Source organism: Panthera leo, chromosome B1, assembly GCF_018350215.1.
Source record: "Panthera leo isolate Ple1 chromosome B1, P.leo_Ple1_pat1.1, whole genome shotgun sequence".
Taxonomy (NCBI): Eukaryota; Metazoa; Chordata; class Mammalia; order Carnivora; family Felidae; genus Panthera; species Panthera leo.
Genome location: NC_056682.1, coordinates 82086046 through 82109972, shown reverse-complemented (window position 1 = coordinate 82109972; position 23927 = coordinate 82086046). Strand labels below are relative to the sequence as shown.

The 23927-nt window shown below is 36.1% G+C and overlaps 1 protein-coding gene and 1 long non-coding RNA gene across 3 annotated transcripts in view; one reads left to right on the top strand and one right to left on the bottom strand.

Moving 5' to 3' along the window:
- Positions 1 to 17291, top strand: part of LOC122217824 (hedgehog interacting protein) — an 89165-nt gene extending 71874 nt beyond the window's left edge. The window contains exons 12-13 of the mRNA XM_042935403.1: positions 13512 to 13660; positions 16389 to 17291. Coding sequence (XP_042791337.1) covers positions 13512 to 13660; positions 16389 to 16582 — 343 coding nt within the window. The 3' untranslated portion in view covers positions 16583 to 17291. The remainder of the gene's footprint in view (positions 1 to 13511; positions 13661 to 16388) is intronic.
- Positions 13317 to 23927, bottom strand: part of LOC122217825 — a 149146-nt gene continuing 138535 nt past the window's right edge. For both annotated transcript variants that reach the window (XR_006201696.1, XR_006201694.1), the window contains exon 5: positions 13317 to 13403. This is a non-coding gene — a long non-coding RNA (uncharacterized LOC122217825). The remainder of the gene's footprint in view (positions 13404 to 23927) is intronic.

Sequence of the window (23927 nt, the reverse complement as noted above, 5' to 3'; positions counted from 1 at the left end):
TATAGTATTTCTCCCTAGATGAGTTGAAGTTCTATAGAAGCAGACCCTTTAGTGTATGTGAACGGGATTATTTTAGAAACGTGAGCTAATTACTAGCTTAACATTGTTCAGGATGTCTGCTTGAGAGCCAAACTGTTTCTCCAAAACTTTTGAGAGAGAATTTGAAGAAAGAGCCTCATGAACTGAAGAAAACAATAGATAGACATTTCTTGTTATACCTAAAATCTAACTCAACTTAAAATCTTAGGTTAATTGTATTCTTGTGGAGGAGTTCCCAGACTTGTAACAATAATGTTTTCAGAATCATTACTTTCAAACAGCACTTGACTCATGGTCCTAGAAGAGAATAACACCAAATTATAAAATTTTTATATTCTATATTACATGTCATAGAAATTACATTCTTACTCACTATAAGATTTATGTTTTTTGTTTTTCCCTGCACACACACACACACACACACACACACACTCACATATAACAAAGACGAGAGAGTTTAAAAACCATATGCAACATTCTTAAGTCATTTTGGCAAAACTAGATTAGGTTACAGCATTAACCTCAGTCTATAAGGACAATTTGGCCTAATGCTATTTGTTACATAAGCATTTACGTAAGCTTAAAATTATTTTACACTGGGCATCCTTCTCAGAAAAGGATGGCAAGATAACCTGTTAGAAAAATCAAAACTCATTATTTATCATTTAAAAACATGTAAATTCAATAACACTACAACCAGGTTTTCCTAAACGTTAACTAGAACTCAGGAATCATTTAAGGGAAAAGTAGAGAAAGAATGAATTTTCCTTCATGTTAGAACATTGAGGGGCACCTGGGTGGCTCAGTCAGTTAAGTGTTCGACTTCGGCTCAGGTCATGATCTCTCAGTCCATGAGTTCGAGCCCCGTGTCGGTCTCTGTGCTGACAGCTCAGAGCCTAGAGCCTGCTTCAGATTCTGTGTCTCCCTCCATCTCTGCACCGCCCCTGCTGGCACTCTGTCTCTCTCTCAAAAATGAATAAGCATTAAAAAAGTAACAAGAACATTGAACACACTTCAGGAATATTGTCAAAGTTGAACCACTTGCATCTCGTGACAGAGTGGAGTTAGGATCAAGTCAATACCAATCACCCAGCTTCCTGAGTCAACTCACTGGATCCCCAAAAGTCTCTAATATTGGGTCCTGCCTGCCCCATCTAGGGGAGCTCCTTTGGCCAACAGTTCCAGAAAACAGATTTCAATACACTGAGTACAAGAGGTGGGCAATAATTTTAGTTTCACCAAAATTTAGTGCCATCTAAGACTAATCAAGACTAGGAACGAGTCCATCTTGTCAGGACACAGAGTCAACTGGTCTTGTCCCTGAATTTTCCTTACCGAAGGACCCTGCATGAAGGTATTTAACTCTACTGTGCCCCTTTGCTCATCAAGAGAGTACAGCTGATCATTCTGCCCCTTCCTCATTTCTGTGGAGTGCCTTTGAAGATAGTTAAATAATACATTTAGAACATCGTGAATTCTGTAGTATTGTTGGTATTCATCCTATGCATTCAAGAATTATTTTCATGTGGAGCCCTTGGCTGGCTTAGTCAGAAGAGCGAGCGACCCTTGATCTCAGGTCGTGAGTTTGAGCCCTGCGTTGGGTGTAGACATCACTTAAATAAAACCTTAAGACAAAAACATGTATATAAAAAAAAGAATTATTTTAAGGTGATCTCTTCCGTTTTCAGGATCTCTTCCCAAAATTGGGGTAAAGATGTTCGTGGAGCTTTCAAGAGCTCTTAATACTTAGTTTCCAAATGTCCAAGCATCATGCCCTGGTTGCTTGCTCTGAATTAAATCTTTTCAGAACCAAACAAATGCTCCTGTGGGGTGGAAATTAAAGAATTCTAACAGTTACATACCGTCCAAGATTTATTTTTATAGAACATAATTTTTTTTCATACTGCTGCCAAAGATTCTTTAATTTTTGTGTCAGATGAACTTAAACCAAATGACCCCCCCCCTTTTTTTTCTACTTTGAAACATTTCCAGGGTTATTTCTCCAGGAATCTGTAAAACAAAATTCTTCCTAATCATATTGATTTAATTACCATGTAGCCAGTCTTGCTCTATTTTAACATAGTGCTTATCTGTTATCTGAACACGTCACACAAGACCATTCCCTTAAGAGGTCTACAAATTAACAATGCAAATTCCAGGCTTCGGAAGTCATCTTATAGAAACGTTGTATCTTCAGACTCCTGCAGTGACCAGTACCAAAAACTGCTCCCCATGCCTCCTCCCCATTTCTCCCCTCCATGGCCCTACTTACTGCCTTTTGTTTATTTTTTTCTTAATATCCTCATCCTACTCCTTATTATCCTGGATGCTGAAGAATACTTAAAAAAAAAAAATCACTTCATAAGAGGAAATCAGTTGTTTATCCTTCGCATATGTCTCAGGGAGCCTGCACGCAGCCTTGCCATCCTAAGGAAAGTCACACATAATAGAGAGGCTTTAGCCCAATAAGCCAGTCTAGTCCCAATTCATCAGTCAAAGTTTTATGCAAGTGGCCCCCCTAGGTTGATAAATCCCCACAGTGCCTGTTGACCCAGCTGCCGAGTCCTCTTGCCGCAGGCGGTGTTTTCATGGCCACCCTGACAGTAATACAAACTGTTTAGCAGCTCCATTGACCTTTCAACTATTAACAGGGACACAGGCTCCACTAGGGACTAGTTTTCAAACATGACAGAATTTCTTAACAGTAAAGGTCATGAACAAGTATATGCCCTATAAAAATCCATTCAGCATGGTGGATTTGAAGTCTAAAAGACAAGGATGCATGTTTTACATGTTTGTTATTATTCTTCTTCTACATATCGGATAACTACAAATGGATATATTCTTACCTGCCAGCTTGTATTTTACTCTTAATGAGCTATACTTTATGTTGCGATGCATAACACACTTTTGACTGACAAATCCTTTCTAAGCTGCTGTATAGCATTTGAAATTTTGAGGATAATATTACAAAAGAAAGGGGTAAGATCAAACTAAAAACTTCTATGAATGAAGGAGCATGCATGCATAATGTATGGTAATGACCTAAGAATAACTGGAATTTTGGTCATACTTTACTAAGATTTGCATATGGATACATATGCACACACATTTAAGCCCACTCAAGTAAGCCACACCCTGCTGCCTAGAACCCCCACCTATTTCAAAATAAATAGAAAATATTATTTAATAATTTATGAAAAAAATCATTGTCACTTAAAATGCTTCTATAAGGCGTTCTTTCTCTCTCTCTTTCACTCTGTCTCTCTCTCTCTCTCCGTATATATACACATATATATCTCCATACACACACACACACACACACACACACACATATATGGATATACATATGTATATCCATACATATGTATATCCATATATGTGTGTGTGTGTGTGTGTGTGTGTGTATCTTATTTCCTGGAGATGTGACATATGACCACAGCATTCTGCTTTATACTAATTGTAATCTCTCTTAAACTATCAGTTTTGAAATGTTGAAATATCAATTCCTAGAATTAATTGTACAGATTGCAATGAAGACTTCATTGCCACCGAAAATGAAAAATATGAATAATGAAGAATATATTCTTCAAAATGAGACTCTTTTGTTGAGTAGAAAATTCTTTTTTTTTTTTAATTTTTTTGTTTATGTTTATTTATTTTTGAGAGAAAGAGAGAGAGACAGAGCATGAGCAGGGGAGGGGCAGAAAGGGAGACACACAACCTGAAGCAGGCTCCAGGCTCTGAGCTGTCAGCACAGAGCCCAACACGGGGCTTGAACCCATGAACCATGAGATCATGACCTGAACCAAAGTCGGAAGTTCAACTGACTGAGCCACCCAGGCGCCCCAAGAGTCGAAAATTCTTTAAAGCTTTTCTTTTTAATTCCCATGTTACTCCCCTGCCTAGGGCAATGGTGAAGTCAGATATTATTAGATCTCCTGAATATTTTGTAGTTTCATTGTAAGGCAATGTGTCATCAGATATTGCAGTAATTGAGATAAAAGCAGATTTAACCTTGCATAAAACAGCTCCATAAATTTGTAAAAAGATGTTTTCTAGAGGAAGGTGTACTTATTTATTTATTTATTTAAGATTTTATTTTTAAGTAATCTTTACACCCAATATGGGGCTTGAACTTACAGCTTCAAGATCAAGATTCGCACGCTCTGTCAACTGAGCCAGCCAGGTATCCTGAGAAAGATGTACTTTTTAAAGGAAAAACTTCATCTTAGCATCTTTTCCTCCCCCCCCCCTTTTTTTTTTTTTACTAATTCAAAAAAAAATCTGTTGCTTACACGACTTGTTTTTGTCAACACTGACAAATGAATCAAAAAATATAACAACAAAATTTGGGTATTTGTCACCCTCATGGTCTTGAAAGAGAATTTAAATCGACATTCTTGTGTTCTTTTAAAGACAGAAAGAAACTTGTGTTGAATTTTTGCTTCCCATTTAAAACGTTTAGTGATATTTAAAATTTCTGCCTTCCTATGATGTAAAATTAAAACACTGATACCTCTACAGCTTTGTAAGTGAGAAAAAGATTTATTTATTTTTGGTGATTTCTAAAAGAATATACTGTAGGCTTTTAAGTCTTTTGAATCATAATGTAATCAAGGTGTTTTAAATGCCTAGTTTCCCAATTACAGGCATTTATTTAGTAGCTAAGTTTTTTTTATTAATTATGGTTTTATAAATTAAGTTCTTAAGTTAAAAATTGCTTTTGAACATAAACTTCTGAACAGAGTAGATTTCCTTCTTTATATTAGGAAGCAATGGCATTGACTTTTCACTGTGCTCCAATTTTTCAGTTTTTATTTTTATCTTATCAGAGTAAGTATACTGTTACACTCCAGAATTAAATCAGGAGATTTAATCAATCTACAAGTATCTTTTACCTGTCTCCTGTGTTCAAGATATTGTATTATGTGCTACAGAGGGAGGATATAAATGAGAATTTAGTCCCAACCTCTAAGGAGCTAATTTTTACCCTAAATTGGGAGATTACATACATTACCAAAAACATAAATAATATTATCTGAGATAAATAACACTTTGGGACAAAAAAAAGTATGCGAGAACATTGTACACTGTAACTTAACAGTATTAATAGTCCAGAAAGCTATGGATACTGAGATGGGTAAGACTCACCATGATTTGGCTCCCTGGCCCAGTCCATTCTGCTACACTGTGATTTTCTTTAACACTAACTCTCAGATAAAAGAGAACAATGACCATATAACATGGAAATTATGTAGCTTTTCAAGCAAGTAGGGCTATTATTAGAAGAAAAAGAACAAACCCTCAGGCCGGCTGTTGCAAAGGCAGAGGAGGCTTCTCAGCTCAGAGGTAAAATGAAAGATAAGTGCCTGCATGGGTGTTCCTCCCCAGAGATGCTTCCTGCAGCCCCTGCTCCATGCAGGTTGCACTTCCCAGGAGCTCACCACCATTTTGTTTTTGTGTGTCCCTAATCTCAGCTGAGGCAGCCTCCAGCTGTCCCAGCGCTCTCCCAAAGGTTCCAGGTTTTGTTTTTTTAGTTACAAAGTTGCACAGATCTTGACAGATCTTCCCCAACCCTATTCTTCACATAAACCCTATTATTTTTAATATGCAGTTTTGTACCATAGAAGATTTTTCAGGAACGTGTACGTTGAATTAAAGTGGAAATGCCTATTTTTCTGTATTCACCGCTGATAATTGGGGTAAACCTGTTTCTGAATTTAGGACATTGAAAACATAATGCAATAGACATTGCAGGCAGTTTAAGAAAATTGCACTTTTTTTTTTCGGTAAAAGATGACATTATCATCTAGTTTCATTAATCATTTCTCCTAGGTTTTCCCTTTGAGGAAATACATAATTTTTCATTTCCCAATTTTTCCATGGAAATATATATACATTGAGTTAATCTGAGAAGTTGAATGAAGGAGACCCATATACCCTCGTAGATATTTGTGTATTGTGGTGGTGGTATTTGGATGGTGAGATTAATAGGGGCTAAAATATGGGTACTTTGCTCCCTTTTTCCTAAAGAAGACCAGTTGAATGGAAAGAACACTACGCTAGGAGATAGTTCCAGACTACGTGTAACTAGTTGCGTGAAAGCCATTTAATCTCTTTATACATGTACTGTGCCTGTAATTTGGGGAATAACAGGACTTGCCTTGCCTCATGAGGATAAAGTTGAATATGAAATTACTGAAAAGTGTAAGTGGCTTCATTATTTGGTTTTATTATGGTTGCATCTTTAACCATAGAACAGAATTTAGTGCTATTTGTTAAAGTTCTCATAATCTTATTAGCCCGAGGCAGCTAAACCTGTGGCTCCCTTCACCAAATCATCACTGCCTTTGCCCCTTTAGAATTTAGTGCTCACTCAATCCCAAACTGCCCAGGTATTAAAGCCAGTCAGCATGACTTCTGAGTGAGCATATGCTCAGCATTTAAATTGCAAGACCTCGAAATGAAGACAACGTTAGTCTCAGAGAAAAAGGCCAAGGCCCAGCCCCATTTTTTCAGCACATTTCAGAACAGAGAAATGTAGTAGCAATTCAAAGCAATGTCTAGGGGAAAAAGATGGCTTTATCCATCCTAAATTGGAATTCTAGAAATATACAGTACAAATTAAAAATTGTAATAGGATATGTGATGTACATAAGTTCAAAGCTATTCTCTTTCTTTTTCATGTTTATTTATTTATTTATTTATTTGGGGGTGGGAGGGGCAGAGAGGCTTGAGAAAGAGAATCCCAAGCAGCCTCCATACTGTTAGTGCAGAGCTCCATCTCACAAACTGTGAGATCATGACCTGAGCCAATACCAAGAGTCAGATGCTTAACCAACTGAGCCACCCAGGTGCCCCCAGAGCGATTCTTGAATTTAAATTATCTTTCCCTTTACTCCAATATCAAGGTTGCTCAAGACATGTATAAAAAGATATTTCTGCAGCCTCCATGTAATATAATGTCAAGGACAGCATTCCTTAATGACACTTCAAATAGTACTTGAAAAATACTGTTAGGAAATGTATTCAGCCATCTATACTTCCATGAAGTCCCAGTGAGACCATTATTGCATGGCTATGTTTTTACCTGGAATATGATTGTATTCTGAATGTATAAGATTCCTTACAGTCAAATTGAATTTGTATAATGTATTGTCTTACTAGTTGCCACAAAATGGCTCTGTGTAGTCCCCAAACATGGTATAGATCTAGTGGAATACAAAATTCTACTCCTTGTGGATAAATTGACACTGAAAAGAGAAATGTGAACACAAGCAAGAAGAATTTAGTGAACATCCAGACTAAAAATTATCCAGACTTCAAAAAAAAAATCAATTTATATATTGACCTTTGAGAAAAGCACTAAAATGTGTATGTGAAAGATGATAACAGTTCTACTAAGTTAGTGCTTATGCCTGTGCCCAAGTTACACAGATGGGAAACAGTAAAATCTATCCCATTATGAGAAGTTTCCATTCCCTTAGCTTTTCTTAGCTAAAAGTGCTGGATATTGGTCTTAGAGATGATGCATGATTATGGATTATCGCTGTGTATCAAAATGCTTACAGTGAGGAAACCCATTAAACCATAGAATCCATGGTGGCATCCAAAGACTGGCTTCCTGTGCAGTGGCAAAGACTCCCTCCAGTCATACAATTTCAAAGCATTCTTTACTTAGAAGCTCCTGGCCACACTAATTCATGGCCACATTAATTGCTACTGGCTAGGAAATGGCCCTAAGTGAGAACAGTGCTTCTCAAACTTGAAATCGCATGTGTGTCACCTGACACGCTGGCTATAGTGTAGAATCAGTAAGTCTGGGGAGGGGCCTGAGATTCTATATTTCTAACAAACTCCAAGGTGACGTTGGTTCTTCTGGTCTGGAACCATGCTATGAGTCGTAAGAACTTAGATTTATCAGTTTTTCCTTTCCCATGAGAATAGAAAAAGCATGGAAGAAAAATAGTTTTGCGAAGGTTACAGTTGCAAAGGAACATTTTTCCATGTGTCCCAGTGTGAATGTGGATAAAAGAATAAGACAGTTCTTACATCACCTTGCCCCCTTAAGCAGATTGTTAACTAAGAGAAGCTATAGAATTGTTACTTCTTCTGAAACCTCTAATGAGTCAGGATTTTATAAGTAGGTATTACTCATGATTTTATGTACCTTGTTTTACACTAACATGAATTTAAAATCTGGGCCGCTAACAAAAGTTTCAGAATGAGTCCCCTTACTTTTTGTAAAAAACACAATAGACAGATTTCTGACATATTCAATCTGAAGAACAGGCCTGCTCAGATAGGATTTATCGTTGTGCTTCCATACAGATACACAGAGGACTTCTTATTTATTGATTGATTGGTTGATTGATTAAATTAAATATCATAAAATTAAAACCATCTATAATCTCACTACCTAGAGACATTCACTGTTGGCCTTAGCTACTCACAAAAAGTCATCACATGTGATTATGTTACAAATCACTTATGCTTCTCAACTTCTTCCTTTATTTCAGGAAAGTATCTAAATCTTTATGATACTACCAAACAGAGTAGGTTTCTAAGAAAATGCAGAATAGAACACGTAGTAATGCAAAGCAATATCTCGGGGGTGGGGGTGGGGGAACATTGGCTTTATCCATCCTAAGTTGGAATTCTAGAAATATACAGTACAAATAAAAAATTGTAATAGGATATGTAATGTACATAAGTTCAGAGCTATTCTCTCTCTCTCTCTTTTTTTTTTCCATTGTTTTTCCAGAAACAATGCTTTATGCACTAAAGAATTTGGGGCAGTTTTCTGGCACTAGCCCTACTGTTTCATTGTCAAGTGTAGAAAGATTATAAAGTGTGTTTTTCTGATTTAAATTAAGTTTGAAGACTATAGAGATAACTATCAACAAATGGGTTTGATGTATTCTTTATCACAAACCTAAACATCCTTTTGGGTAAGTTTTCTACTTTGAAAGCTACCTTGGACTTCATTCACTAGAGGTAAAGATCCACAAGTTAAAAAAAAGTAATTGTTTAAAAGAAGAACAAAACTATTTAAGCAATTCTTAGTACACCTACATTAAAACACCCAAGTTTCCAGTCCAGTAAGAATAAGAATGAAAAATGAAGCAATCTATCACAGCTATGTACTCTAGAATTTTGTTTAGATGCCATCTAGTTGGGTATATGTAGTATTCATGTAAACATATGATAGTCTATTTCAAGGTGAATAATAAAATTCAAATTTACTTGTTTTATTCCTTTTGTTTTCTCTTCATTCCATGTAAAGGAACCCTATTCTTTTCAATGGAAAAAAGAAATGTTAGTAGAACAAAGAGGGAGTGGAGGGGATGGTTGGGATGACCAAAACTCTCTGTCACACTTTACCAGATATATAACCAGAAAAATGAATTTTAATACATTGGCTTAATTCCCAGCTAGAGGAAATAAGCAATCATATTTCTTTATGTCATGCTTACTTTATGGTCTGTTGTTTATTTACTATGATTATAATTAGTGTAAAAATGTTTCTTTTAAAATGAATGTAACCATGCCTTAGAAGAATTTTGTAAGATTTGAGTTAATTTAGGCAATACAGAGAAATATAGCAAGTGTTTCTTAGTTTTAAGCTTATGATATAAAAGTATAACAGATTTAAATGATATCCCTCCCCTAAATAGCCCATATATTCCTAATGTCTTTACTCAGTAGCACAGAAAATAAACACTCTCTTAAAATTCCATATTCTTATTTGTTCATTCATTCAACAGATTTTTAAGAATCTTCCATGTGCTTTACATTTTTCTAGGTCCTGGAGAGACAAAAAGAAGAGAGGGAAACATTTGTCTTCATGGAATTTATATTCCAGAAAAAGCATTTGAGAAAGTTTCTACTATATGCATTCAATAAACACTTATTGAATGCCTCTGTAGTGTTTTCCTAGCTCCTATGTATATAAGTAGTTGAAGGGGATAAAATACTTTGGTGGCTTGAATATCATCTTTCTAAAACATCCCTCAATCCTAAACTAATTGCTTCCTTGTCTGTATTCCTGTGTGGCTTTATATGCACCTATAACATAACAAAGGTCACACTGCATTATACTTGTATACTTGTTTGTATACTTGTATACTTGTTTGAATGTCTCTCTTCCCCGTGGTGTCTCCATGAGGACTGGAACCCAGTTTTATTTATTTCTTATCCCCATGAAGAGCACAGTACTTGCCTGAGGGAGTGACTGGTGTTGAAGAGGGTTGAATATGTCACTTTTGCCTTCAGAAAGCTTTCATTTCAATGGGGATGGAAAAGGAGATAGGAGAACCCATTCATTAAGTCAAGTTCTATAAGAGATAGGCTATCCATCGTGTAAATTTTCAATTAAAAGATCCCCAACAGAATAACAATTTAAAGAGAGAGAGAGCATTTATTTAACATGCTAAGTGAGGAATGTTGGCCACTTCATAAAAGAAAAAAAAAGATTATTTTCCTAGATATTTAAATAAAAACTTAAGGGAATCATGTTTATATATGACAGCCTTAGTCTCAGATTAGCTAAAGCAAACAAGCCCACGTATGAAATACACAGAAAGATAAGCATTTACTAAATCTTTGGCAAAAACCAACTTAGAATCCGCCTACCTGAGTTTCCACATATTTGAATGGTGAAAAATACTCAAAGCATCTAATTGGAGGATCAGCAGGGAAACAGGAAGCGGATGCTCTGCCCTGAAGAATTGTGTTTCATTCGCAGTCCTCCTTTGTCACATCCTCATTCCTCTTCCCAGTATACACGGAATCAGTGCTTAACACTTCGACTTAAATGGGCAACATCTTCTGGCGGCTGTTGTTTAACTGGTCACTTATATTCTTGATGTAAATGGTGTCCTCTTCTCTATTTTTTTTAATGTGTATTTATGAGAGAGAGAGAGCAAGGAGGGGCAGAGAGAGACAGGGAGACAGAGGATCCGAAGCAGGCTCTGTGCTGACAACAGAGAGCCCCAACAAGGCTCAAACTCATGAACCTCGAGATCATGACCTGAGCCATAGTCGGATGCTTAGCTGACTGAGCCACCCAGGCATCCCAGTGTCCTCTTTCTTCCTCTTTAAATTCATCTGCTTAGACATAAACCATATTGTCAAAGAGTGTAGGAGCTACATGCCTGCATATTTTGCATCATATATAATGTGTGATATATTTTTGACACACTCTACTTTTTTAATATTTATTTTTGAGAGACAGACAGAGAGAGAGAGTGAGAGAGAGAGAGAGAGAGAGCACACATGAGTGGGGGAGGGGCAGAGAGAGAGAGGGAGACAGAGGATCCCAAGTGGGCTCTGTGCTGGCATGGGCTTGAACTCAAGAATTGTGAGATCATGATCTGAACTGAAGTCAGACACTCAACCAACTGAGCCACCCAGGTGTCCCTGACATACGCTACTTCTGAGTCTTTTTTTCTTGAATGAGTCAGAAAGAGGGTGAATGAGTGAGTAATCAGTAGAAGTTAGATAAACAGACTTCGGTTACCAGTAAAATTTGAACAATACCTGTTTATTGAATGCCTGTGACTCAGAAGAACTTCATGGCTGTTGAAAAACAGCTCCTCTAGTGATCAAAAATGCCACCATTGTTTCACAAAGTAAGAGTTTTATTTTAAAGTTTATTTATTTATTTTGAGAGAGAAGGAGGGAAGGAGGGACAGAGAGAGGAAGAGAGAGAACCCCAAGCAGGCTCCTTGCTTTCAGCACAGAGCCTGACTTGGGGCTCAGTGTCATAAACCCATGAGATCACGACCTGAGCCACAATCAAGAGTCCGATGCTTAACTGAGCCACCCACCTGCCCCAAGAATTTTATTGAGAAAGAAATAGAGCCGACTTGGGGTATTCAACAACAAAACAGGAAGGTGAAAGTAATGCCCCCACTTTCCTTGGCATAACCATTTCATTTTTTCTCCACCTCATCGCACCTCGCCCTCTCTCCCAGAAAGACTCCCTTCCTTGGGGAACACATGGAAATTATTCATGTTGTCGGACTGATAATAGGCCCAGCCCATGGAATGCCTTGAGGACCTTTCACATAAATTGACATTTCTAGATTTAAATAAGAGGTTAAGGGAGCTTTCTGAATTGTCACATTAGTTGCAAAACTCAGTACTTTCAACGTAGAGTGGGACTTTTAGTGGAGAGAGAAGCGAAAGATGTCACTATGTATTTTGAATATGGTTTGAGTCACTGTAGACACAGCCGGAGGTCAGGCCCCAAAGTATTTTCACTGCCAGAGGGTCAGAACAAGATAACCTGTCTCAAGAAAAAGGAGTCAACAGGGCCTAATTATGTGCTTCTCTTAGAAGGCTATATCATTTACTTCTTCTGGTGGCTTTGACCTATAATTATCACCTTCTTTGTTATGGTCCTTAAGGAGTCCAACTGCTTTGGCCATCCTAATGGTGGTGATCTGAGTAGTGCTGAATGTTTGTTTACATTCCTGAACTTTTGGAAAGCACTTGCTCCCCACACTGTGACCCAGGCAACAGTGACTGATAGAGGAATCCCACTGTGCACTGTTTCTCCTACATTAGGTGATGAGCACTTATGACCATGCTTCTAGCCCGACTTGAATGACAGCCTCTTATTTCAGAACCAGTAAGAACCACAGACCTCTTCTTTTGAAGGCATCTCTAAGTGATGGCAGTTGTAGAGCAATTAAAACAAAGTCTGTGACTTTTTACTTAGCAGATACGATGTTTCTGTTTGCTGCTAATAGCATTATTTTTCTTCAGAGCAGGACAAAATAAAAGATCTGAAAATGTATCTATATATCTATATATATCTATATCTATCTATCTATCTATATATATATGGTTTATTTTTTGCATAAAGGGTTGAAAATTTGAGTCAGTCGTACACACACACACACACACACACGATATCCCTTCGAGAAAAATCAGTCTGAGAAAGGTATTTCAAGAGAAATGTAAATTAAACAAAAAATGATTCCCAAGCTTTCTTGGGCTGCAAGTGGCCATTTAGATGAATGCCTTCACCCCTGTGATATTGCCAAATATGCCAATAACAAGTGAAACCTATCTCAGATGTTATTCCTAAACATTTTTGTAAACCGGGGTGGGGGGGGGGGGAGTTTTAAACTATGTGTCTTTATTTTAAGAATTTTAATCGCTAGAAATGTTTAGCTACCAAATAGAAAACACCAATACAATATAATTATATTTTTAATTAGTGAATTTTGATCATGACAAAATTTCTTGTAATGTTCATTATGATGTTCTCTGGTCCAGAACTGGTTAGGTTGTTTCTTCATTGGTATGTATTTTGTATTCTCAGAAAAGTTGTCCGTCTTTCTGACCCACTTAAAAGAAAGGAAAAGAAATGCTTTGCAAGCTACAACTTCACGGGATTTCATCCTGATACTGGTTTTCAACCCAAATACACTTTGATCCATTGTCTTTTGACGCAGACCTCTGATGCCCGAGGAGTGCAGAGCCACGGTACAGCCTGCACAGACATTGACTTCGGAATGCTCCCGGCTCTGTCGGAACGGCTACTGTACCCCCACGGGCAAGTGTTGCTGCACCCCAGGATGGGAAGGGCACTTCTGCAGAATTGGTCAGTATATCTGTTGTGCCCAGGAAAGGCTGGGCACGGGACAGTCCTTAGGAGCTCAAGAACTTACCATCAGCTATTTCTTCTAGAATTATCTACGGCTCAGAATTTAGCCGTTTATAATGTGAATGCTCAGCCTGTTTCTGAACTTGCAAATGAAATCTTTCCCATTCTCTTAATGTAAACAATTCACATACATAAGTTAATCATAAATGTAAAAGACTCTGAAATAATTGAGTCCTTTCAAATGGTGAAAAATGAAAACAGCACAACTAGATCATCTGTACAGGCTCTCAGTCCTAGGTTTGAGATTTCACACCAGCCAATGACCTAGTGTTTGCAAAGCCCCTCTCCAAGTGCCAGCATTTTCCAGACACCCCATAAATGCCCTCCCTAACTTTACTGCCTGCCTTCTTGCTACAGTGCACTAAAAACAGGGTTTTTCAGTGGGTGTTATTAAATAAAAAGGAGAAAACGCAATTATCTAGGGGCACATTATGAGATTTTTTAATTCTTTTTGCCACTCCCTTGTGAACCATCAACTAGGTATGCAGCTGCTCAGAGACAGCAGAAGAGATTTATTCCACGGTTACTCTATCCTTTAACCAGGGATTTCCTCAATTACATGCAATGATGTTTAAATTCTACTTGGTGTGAAGAAAATTAGATAGATTCAGATACCTAGCGTCTAGGATGTATGTGGTGAAAATCCATTTTCGGGAGAATTTTTTTTTTCTTTTTATGTTATCTATATGTGATGATGGATGTTAGCTAAATCTATTGTGGGAAATCATTTTGCAATATATGTAAACCAAACCATCATGCTGTATACCTGAAACTTTTACAGAGAGACATGTCAATGACTTCTCAGTAAAACTGGAAGAGATTTCCATAAGGACACATGCATTTTTAATGCGTTTTCAACAACCAGCATATACATATTACTTACAAATATTTCAAATCTTGAAGCCTCTCTTGCCAATGAAAATGTGTTACAAATTCATACTTAATATTATAGTTAATGTGTAAATGTTATTTTTTCTTTATTTGAAACACATATTTGTTCCAAAAACTTCAACCGTAACTTCTCTATATATTGTCTAACAAAACGTAGGCCACATTTACAGTCACATACGCAGTGTACAATTTAAGTTTAAATTGATTCAGCACTAATAACACTACCTGGTTGATTAATACCATGGTTATATATCTAGGAGAGAGTTATCATAATTAAAAGTCTACAGAAATTAGGTAATTACATTAGTTAAAATAGCTGCTTACATTTTATTTACCCATTCTGTCTTCTTTTTCCTTAGTTGACAAAAAAATGAGGATCAGTGTTCAAATGCACAGATATTCTAATTCCTGATAATGTATCTTCATTCTGCCCCCTTTAATGCCTGACAATACCTATTCTCTCTGCTTCTTTTATATGGTGTCCATTCTGTTTTATTCCTTACTTTGCATTTTGCCTGACCTCGTAAGTCACCTCAAGCTATCAGATAACAAATATTTATTGAGTGCCTTCTAGCAACAGTATGTTTAAACTGAGGGTAAACAAATTATTTTAAATGTAGGTGCATTATACATCCCATTATAAATAATGATAATAATAAGTGATGTAAATGAAAATTGACATTCTTTGAGATAACATGAAGTTTTATTTCAGTAAAGTACTTTAATCTTTCCAGTTATCAGTTTAAATAGTTTGAATATATAAGATCAGAACCATTTTATAAAAGTAATCTATTCATGATATTTTTGACCTAAGCAAGAACTTTATTCATATACTAACATAGTTCATCAACCACAAATGTAAAAAAGAAAATCATCTCATTATTCTCTTGTTGTTTCTTTTCCATTTGTCAACCACAGACTCCTGGGTTTTGATTAATGCATTTGAAAAGGTTAAAATAACCCTGTCTCTTGAAAGTATGAAGACACGTGTTCAAGAAATTTGTTTCTGTCTTCGGTGGCTGCACAGCCCACATTTATCCCATCAGTAAAAGACAACTTCTAAAACCAATTTTATCTCTCCACCTCATTTTAGCAGTAAATCTTTACATTTCCCACCTATATTGTGGTGGTAAAAATCCTTTTATGAAGAGATTCTGTGTGGAGAGCCACCCTGAAAAGGATTGGCCCGCTGCACTGCCCCAGAAGGGGCCACGAAGTGTAATCAGAGATGAAGCGATGCTGTGCACCCCCTGGGAGCTAAAGGCAGGAGGAATGTAAGGGAGCTGTTCCATCTAACCAAAACTGAGAACTGACCCTTCCTGTATGTTGCCCTGGAGATGCTGAAGCTGCCGCGTCTCCCTCTCAGGCCAGGCCCTTCCCACATTAAGGCCCTGCCCTGGAGAAATGGGAACATGGAGTTACTTGGAAGGCCCTCTGTTGGAAATGCCCTCATGCAGCAGAGATATTTGAAGAACTAAAATCCTCGTTTTAAATAGAGTCAGTTCTGCAAGGGCTTGAAATGGTTTCCCGTGATCTCCGCTTCCCTGGAAATGTCTCCCATTCTCTACTGAGTCCTGGCTCCCACATAACTGTGGGTCTGGAAACCTTCTTTCCTTCTTGTTATTTACTATCTTTTGGATCACTGTTTGACTGGCTACCTCCTTCTTCCCCTCCTTTCCCTTACTCATCAGATATTTGTTGGCCTCGTTACTCGGTGCTGTTTCTGACATGCAGAATGAGAGTGTGATTTTGTCGCTTTTTCTTTTCCTGCCAGCAAAATGTGAGCCAGCGTGTCGTCATGGAGGTGTCTGTGTGCGACCGAACAAGTGCCTCTGTAAAAAAGGCTATCTTGGTCCTCAGTGTGAACAAGTGGACAGAAACATCCGCAGAGTGACCAGGGCAGGTATTCTTGATCAGATCATTGACATGACATCTTATTTGCTGGATCTAACAAGTTACATTGTATAGTTTCTGGGACTGTTTGAATCTTCCTTTCCAATGGGCATTTATTTTTTATCCTGTCATTAAAAAGAAAGACTGTTCTCCTGCTACACACTTCCTGTGATTTCATTTTCTTTTATTAATTTAAAAATAATTTCCAGAAATGTGCAGATCCTGTGTGTGTATGTCGGCACGTTTGTTCACATATGCACATACACACACACACACACACTCACAACCCCTATACGCGTGGTTGCATAACAGATGGGTTTTAAATATATATATTTCCTTGTGTGGGGTAATTTACACAGAAATTCCATTGTAAATTGATAACGGAATTTTTATGTCACCAAAAGAGATTATCTGACTTCCCAGGAATTTTCTGTCTGTAATAGCTAAAGTCAACTTTAATGGAGTTTTGAAACATTACTGTGCAATCTGATGGATCTAATAAAAAAGGCAATATTTTTATATTAACGGATTATAATGTGAGAGATTGTTTCAGAACTCCCTGATGAATTTCTAAATGGGCGACGATATAAAATTGTAATCTTCATTTGTATCAATGTATCCAATTACAGAATGTTACCCACTTACCTTCTTATTGGCAGAGAAATCCGGTTACTCTAGTTTAATCTCAAGATTGTTTTCAAGCGTTTTATAATTAAATCATAACGGCATATTCTGAAATCAATCTTCCTAAAAGGTCTGCTTTTATTATATATTGTATCTAACAATAGGCACTGGGTTTGTGTTACCTATTTATATTTTTTATTTTATTTTTATAATATAGACATCACCTAGATGAAACATCTTTGCCCTGTCCTGTAAAATACTAAAGTTACATTTTTCACCAACTTAATTGGAAACAAGGGGAGTGAGAAAGCAAACAGTCTTTAATGTGCTGTGGATCTAATCTAGCAATGTGCCCCTGTGCCAACATGTAATCATTAACGACGGATGAAAAAGCAAGAAAACAGCCAATCCTTATAAAATTCCAGCATTAAACATATGTAAAGTGCTTTTCACCATAGCAAGACTGTCAGAGTATATGTGATTAGAACGTTGCAGATTTCACACTGAATGAAACTCACTGGAGAAGAGCTCACTCGTTTCTAACAAATCTTGGCTATGTAAGCTTAAAATACTAATTCTTGCCAAATATGAGTTTTAATGTATATGTTCCTTTTAAGACCTCAGTGAAAATCCTCTTTGGTTAATGTATGAATAAATTTCTATAAATGTTCTGTTCAGGTTTTTAAAGAAATGCCATTATCTAATTTAAAACTGCAAAAAGTCTGATAGACATTTTTCTTACTGGTTTTTGAGGCCAGCTCTCCACATTTGGATTGTAACAAAATCATAAGGCCTCTTTGCACTACTGAGAAAGCATCTATCGTGATGTGCACACACCCGCTATGGGTTGTCCTTCTGTAAACATCTGTTCTTCCAGAATCTAAATTGTAGACTAGTATAGAATATGAGCACAGGCTGACTTTCCAAACCCACTCCTTACCTTTGGGAATATGAACCTCAATTAAAAAGAATAAAATCGGGTAACTAGTATTTCTCTATTGTTTTAAAGTGAGAGGTTTGTAATTAAAGCACAGTGAGCATTTATGTAGAAAGGTTGGTTAAGTACACTGCTCTTGTCTTCCATATATGATTGCTTAAGTTTCAAGTGACCTCATGCCAAATGGAAATGGGTTGAGAAATCTTGGTTCAGTGCTTAGTGAACAATAGCCTGCATTAAAAAGTGCATGCATAATTTTGCACAATTTAGGTTCAATTGACAGTCTATTCAAAGAAGTCTCAGGATTAAATGAGCATGGAGACCAAATTGCCCTCTTACCCCAGAAAAGGGGTGGTCCCTTCTAGTCACACTAACACTTCATTGGCCCAAGAGTGTGACAAATCTTGCAATGAACCTGCAGTAGCCCGCATCTGGAGGTTAATAGCAGTCTTTTGTCTCCTTTGCTTTCTCTTCATAGCCCTTTTACTGAATTCCATCACAGAAAGTTTTACAATTAAAAAAAAAAATGTCCTGACAACCATTTTTGTAAATGGACCTTACCATCTAATCGTCCCTTATTCAACGTGGGTGACATTAACAAAATGTGAACTTCTGGTGAGGGAGCCAGCTGTCTAAATCTGTCAAATTGTGCAGTTTTATTACACATTCTCCTGTTCATAGTTTCACTGAAAACAATAAGGATACTGCTATATATTCAGCAAAATCTGAAAAATCCAGGGTTTCTTCTTACACACTTAATCTTTCCATCTCTTCCAAAAGAATCTTTCCAAACGAAAAGGTGTTATATTGCCACTAGTCCTACTGTTTAAAAATATCTATATTAAATTGACCAGACCCAAACGTTTACACAGTCCTTTCCCAAGTGAAAGAGTTTCAAATGTCTTAGAAAAACATATGTACCCCAGGTGTCACTGCCTTTTCTATTGTGAATCATTAGAATAAAAGGCTAAACTCTTCTAAAAGCGAAGATAGCAAGATCCATGGATATTAAACCCGAGCAAAGAAAGTCAAGTCATTGGAGCCATTTCTTTTTGTTCTTGGGAGAGACATAAATAGCGGTGGCTAATTGATGGAGACATATTTTAAACTCAGTGATCATTTCAAAAAAATCTTTTGACCTTTCTTTTTTCCAGTCAGATTTTTAAACTGTGACTGGAGAATTCTCTTGAATGATACATGATAGGCAGGTAGGAATTGGTTAAAAGTATGAGCTAGGGAAAAAGTTATTGTTTTGTCCTGTGAATGGCAATGTCTACTTGGTTCTGGAAGCACACAATCAGAATGCAAAAAATTATGTCCTTGGTATGAGTGTAGATGTGTGAGATAAAGCTAAAATAAAGAAATGGAAAAATGTATATTATTACCCCTTTGTCCATTCTGGACCTTAAGCTTTGGGTGTCCATTTAATGTGAAATGCTGTTATGGAAGTTATAAAGGGTTGGGAAAAAAAAAAAAACTTTCTACCATGGCTTTGGCCAAACTCTTGTCCTGGTTAATAGAACCCTGCTTTCTGGCCAGTTATTTAAGGTAATGAGAAGAAAACTGAATTGGCACATCATTAAACTGAAAAGAAAAGAAGAGTTAAAAAAAATAAGGTGTGCGATGATAAAAAGTTCCATCTATACCTTTTCTTCTTGGAATTTTGTTTCGGTGTGGCTATTGTAAAATATAGGTCTTATTCTTTCACAAAGAATACTCAGAAGTTTTCTCAGATTATTGGACTATCTCATAAAGAAAGAGCAGAGAAACATACACATACAACATAGACGCACGACCTGAATAGAAAACCATTCTCTTTTTCATTTATATACTTCAGAGCAGGTGCCTCTTCTCTATTGATTTCTTTGAAAATAATTACAGCCCAATGTATTAACAACCTTAATATGTTTCTTTTCGGTATTATTTTTTAATCTCTGAATCATAAACTGTATAATAAGCCTACCAGGTATGAAATATGAGGTTAGATGCTACATCCAGGGTCTTTCAAAGCATACATTAACTTAAACTTAATTATTAGTCTAACATTCTTAGCTCTGAAACAGAAAAGAGAAAGCAAGACCAAATTTTTAAGAGGAAAAATATGTATACCCTAGGCAGATGTAGTTGGCCGATTGATATATTAAAGTTTCTGAGCGTCTCTACAGAATGTTACCTATAGTATTTATCTCTACCCCATCTCTGTCTCTCTCTCTCTGTCTCTCTGTCTCTCTTCTCTCACCTTCCCTCCCCACCCCCCTCATATATCCTTCTTCCTGTAACCTCTTCCTGCTCTTCCATTTCTATCGGTTTTGACTAAACAAACATGTCTTCAGTAGTACACCCATAATGAAGATGTCCTGGGGTAGATAGCTATTGATTTTGCTCATTATGACCTTTGTTTTCCTGAAAAACACCCTCTCCCAATGTCACATGTGCTCAGACTCTATCATGAAGAACAGTAGACAAATATGAATATATTAGATCGACCTATTACAGTTGTCGAAAAAAATAACCAAAAGGATAAATGACTACAATCCTGGATGCTCCAGCTTGGCTTGTGTTCCATCATAGATACAGGAAAACACAAAGAATACCCCAGTCAAGAGCTTGAGCTAACAGTAGTAAAAGTTAGTAGCTATTTCCTAGTCAGGCATGACCATCTGTATGGAGTCTGTTTTGAAGATTATTCCAAATCTCTCCTTTCCCCACCTCTGGGTTGAGACTTGAACTTGCAGAGAAATCAGACCAAAGTTCCATGCCCAGAAAATGTACATATATCTGTATCCATGCTAGGAAGTTAGTGAGCCTATTATTGTGAATACTTTCAGAAAGGCCCTCTTCAGAATATCCTAAAGAAATACGTTTGCTATCTTACGTTCTTTCTCTTCATCACTCTAACACAAATTAGTCATACCTCCAATAATTAACGATGTCAGAGAAGGTGGACACTGAATAATAGAAGCATTTTGATATGAAAAATACTAAAACCATGACCTTAAAATCTGCCAAACACTAATCCTAGCCAACTTCAACACTTCTGTCTCTTAAATATCTTCTCGTAAGGTTTAAAATTGCTTTAAAATAAGTGTTTAGGACAGTGAGCTGCATTCAAGACAGCACGAGTGCCATTTTCTTGTCCATCATAGTGGTACCCTCCCTAGCTGATAGGAAGAGATGTATTCATTTGTCAGCTCAGCACTTTTCTTAAAATCTCCAATTAAATCTGAACCCAGGAGATGCCCATCATTTACCTTGCTTTCTTTTGTATAGGTCATATATAAGCAGATTGAAAAAATAAAGAGTAAATAATGGATTCCTGGTATCCACATAAAGCCTTAGGTCTAAAAATTGTTAATGCTTTTTTTTTTTTTTTGCCAGATTACACACTGACTTACCACAAAAAAAAAAAAAAAAAAAAAAGATATCAATTCAACATGAATTCTAACCTATTAGAATTTGCTCATGTATATCACAGTCAGACATCTAGTTTCAGTAAGGATATTTTTTTGCATGTGTTAATTATATATTACTTAAAATCAAAATATATGTATATTTTATATATACATGCAAATTAACAAATGTTTGGTGGGTTATCTCAATTGACTATAATATGTTAAGTTAAAAAAAACACATTTTTAGCACATAGGATTGAAAGAACATAACATTAACAGTGCTGTAAAATTCATAATGGATAAATTTACAATAAACTTTGTCTTCATAGTTAGAAACTAATTCCAGTACATTTCTCTTTGCACTGACGACTAGCCAATAGTTTCCATTCATATGAACAATGTGTGATCAGGTTTGGTGTAGTCTATGCCCAGAATGTATGTTGGGTGTTTACCCCATTCTTAAAATCTCAGACATGACTTTTCCTAGAATAAGTTAAGATTACATGTATAGTAGAACCTAATACTATTAATACATTCTATTCATAATACTATTATTGAGAAATTAAATTGACAGCCTTATGAGAATCAGGTGCTCTCCGTATCTCATATCCACAGGACATATTTGGACATGCATTTCACCAAGAACCACATAGTAACAAGATAAATGATATGAAGGTACTATGGAATTTGGATGGCTTGATTCCCTAGGACATATTAATTTGAAAGAAACCCATCTAATTAAAATGAAAAAATTATCAAATCATTATCATCAATAAGCATAAAAGAAATCTGAAAAAACAAAACAAAACCCCTGTGTCTTCCTTGGCTTTATCTTTATGATTAATTTAGTCCAGTTTTAAAGAATAGTTAGCTTTCTTATTCTTCTAACGTGTTTTCGTTCTTCTAGCTGTTCATTTTCCTTTAGGTTGTTGACAAGTAACGAATCCTTGCCTGAATTTCTGTTAGGACGTGGAAAGCTGTGAGAACAAGTGGTAAAGGCAGGTACATGTTTGAGGGAGCAGAGGTAATATAGGTACTAGTTGGGATTTGCATAAATGTTCTTCTGAAGGGTAATAGGCAAAGTCATTGGCTCAGATAATCCCTCTAAATTTGACTTAATCTGATTTATTTAACCAAGTTATTAAAACATTCAGTTCTCTTTGATCAATCCTCTATTATTCAGCTACCTTTCCATTCATTAACTCCACAAATATTTATTGAAGTGCCTGGAATGATTATGTGCTATAGAAAAGGCAAGGATGTTTACAATGGGGGATTGTGAGCCCAGTGGGTATGATGAACATGTTTGAAGCAAAAGACAATAACCAGTCACACCCAAGCAGCTCCAATTCAGCTCAACTTAGAGTCCAGCAATAATAGTACAGATGGCCTAAAGTACATCTGTGTGTATCTGTACGTGTGCACACACCCATGTATATATATATTTATCTATCTGTACAAACACTACATATGTATACACACTATCTATGTAATATATAATATATGTATAATGCATATAAATTCTAACAAGTGTATTTGTGTTATCTTTAAAATAGAACGATTGTATCTTAAAGTGGTAAATGCAGAGAATTGGATTTTATTGTTGATCTGTGGATTTAATGATTTTTAGGTGAAAAGGATGTTTAAGTGTACAATTTCTTTTCTTAATTTAATATATTTATGTAAATGCATGCCTGAAATTTGGTTAGATTGGCTGTGTTTTGTGTCCTTTAACATGATCAAATGTATTAAACTTTATCTTATGACCTGATATATACGTGCTATTCTAAAATTCTTTTTTATTTTAGTATTCAAAATTTTTCCTAAATATTCAGAATGGTTATATAAATGCTTATTTTTAAATATTCTGTACACAAACTACTTCTTTAAAATATGCTTTCCTGTTGTCACTTTTCATGTTCTAATTTTACATTTTTATTCCCCAAAATATATGCCAATGTTAAGGGTCAGTTTCATTGCATATATATATACATATATATATGTATATATACGTATATACATATATATGTGTATATACGTATATATACATATATATATGTATATATATATGTATATATAATATGTATATGTATATATATATATATATATATACACATATATATCAGATGGCTATAAGAGGTTATGTTGATTCAAATTTATTCTACATTGTAAATAGTTTAAATCTGATCCCTTTAAGTCAGTAAGAATTAATAAGTGAAAAATGTAAAAGAGCAGTTGAGAGTACTGAGTGCCCAAATTGAAAGGAAGAAGTATATAGAAGGGGAGGGACATGAGAAAAGATGATTGCAGATACCCCAAAACTTGCCATTTTGCCTCCAATTAACCCTATCAGGAGTATTTATATATATCGTCAGATATGGTATTTTGAACATAAATTTTAAATCTACCAATATTCTTTTTTTTTTAATGTTTTATTCATTTTTGAGAGACAGAGACAGAGCACAAG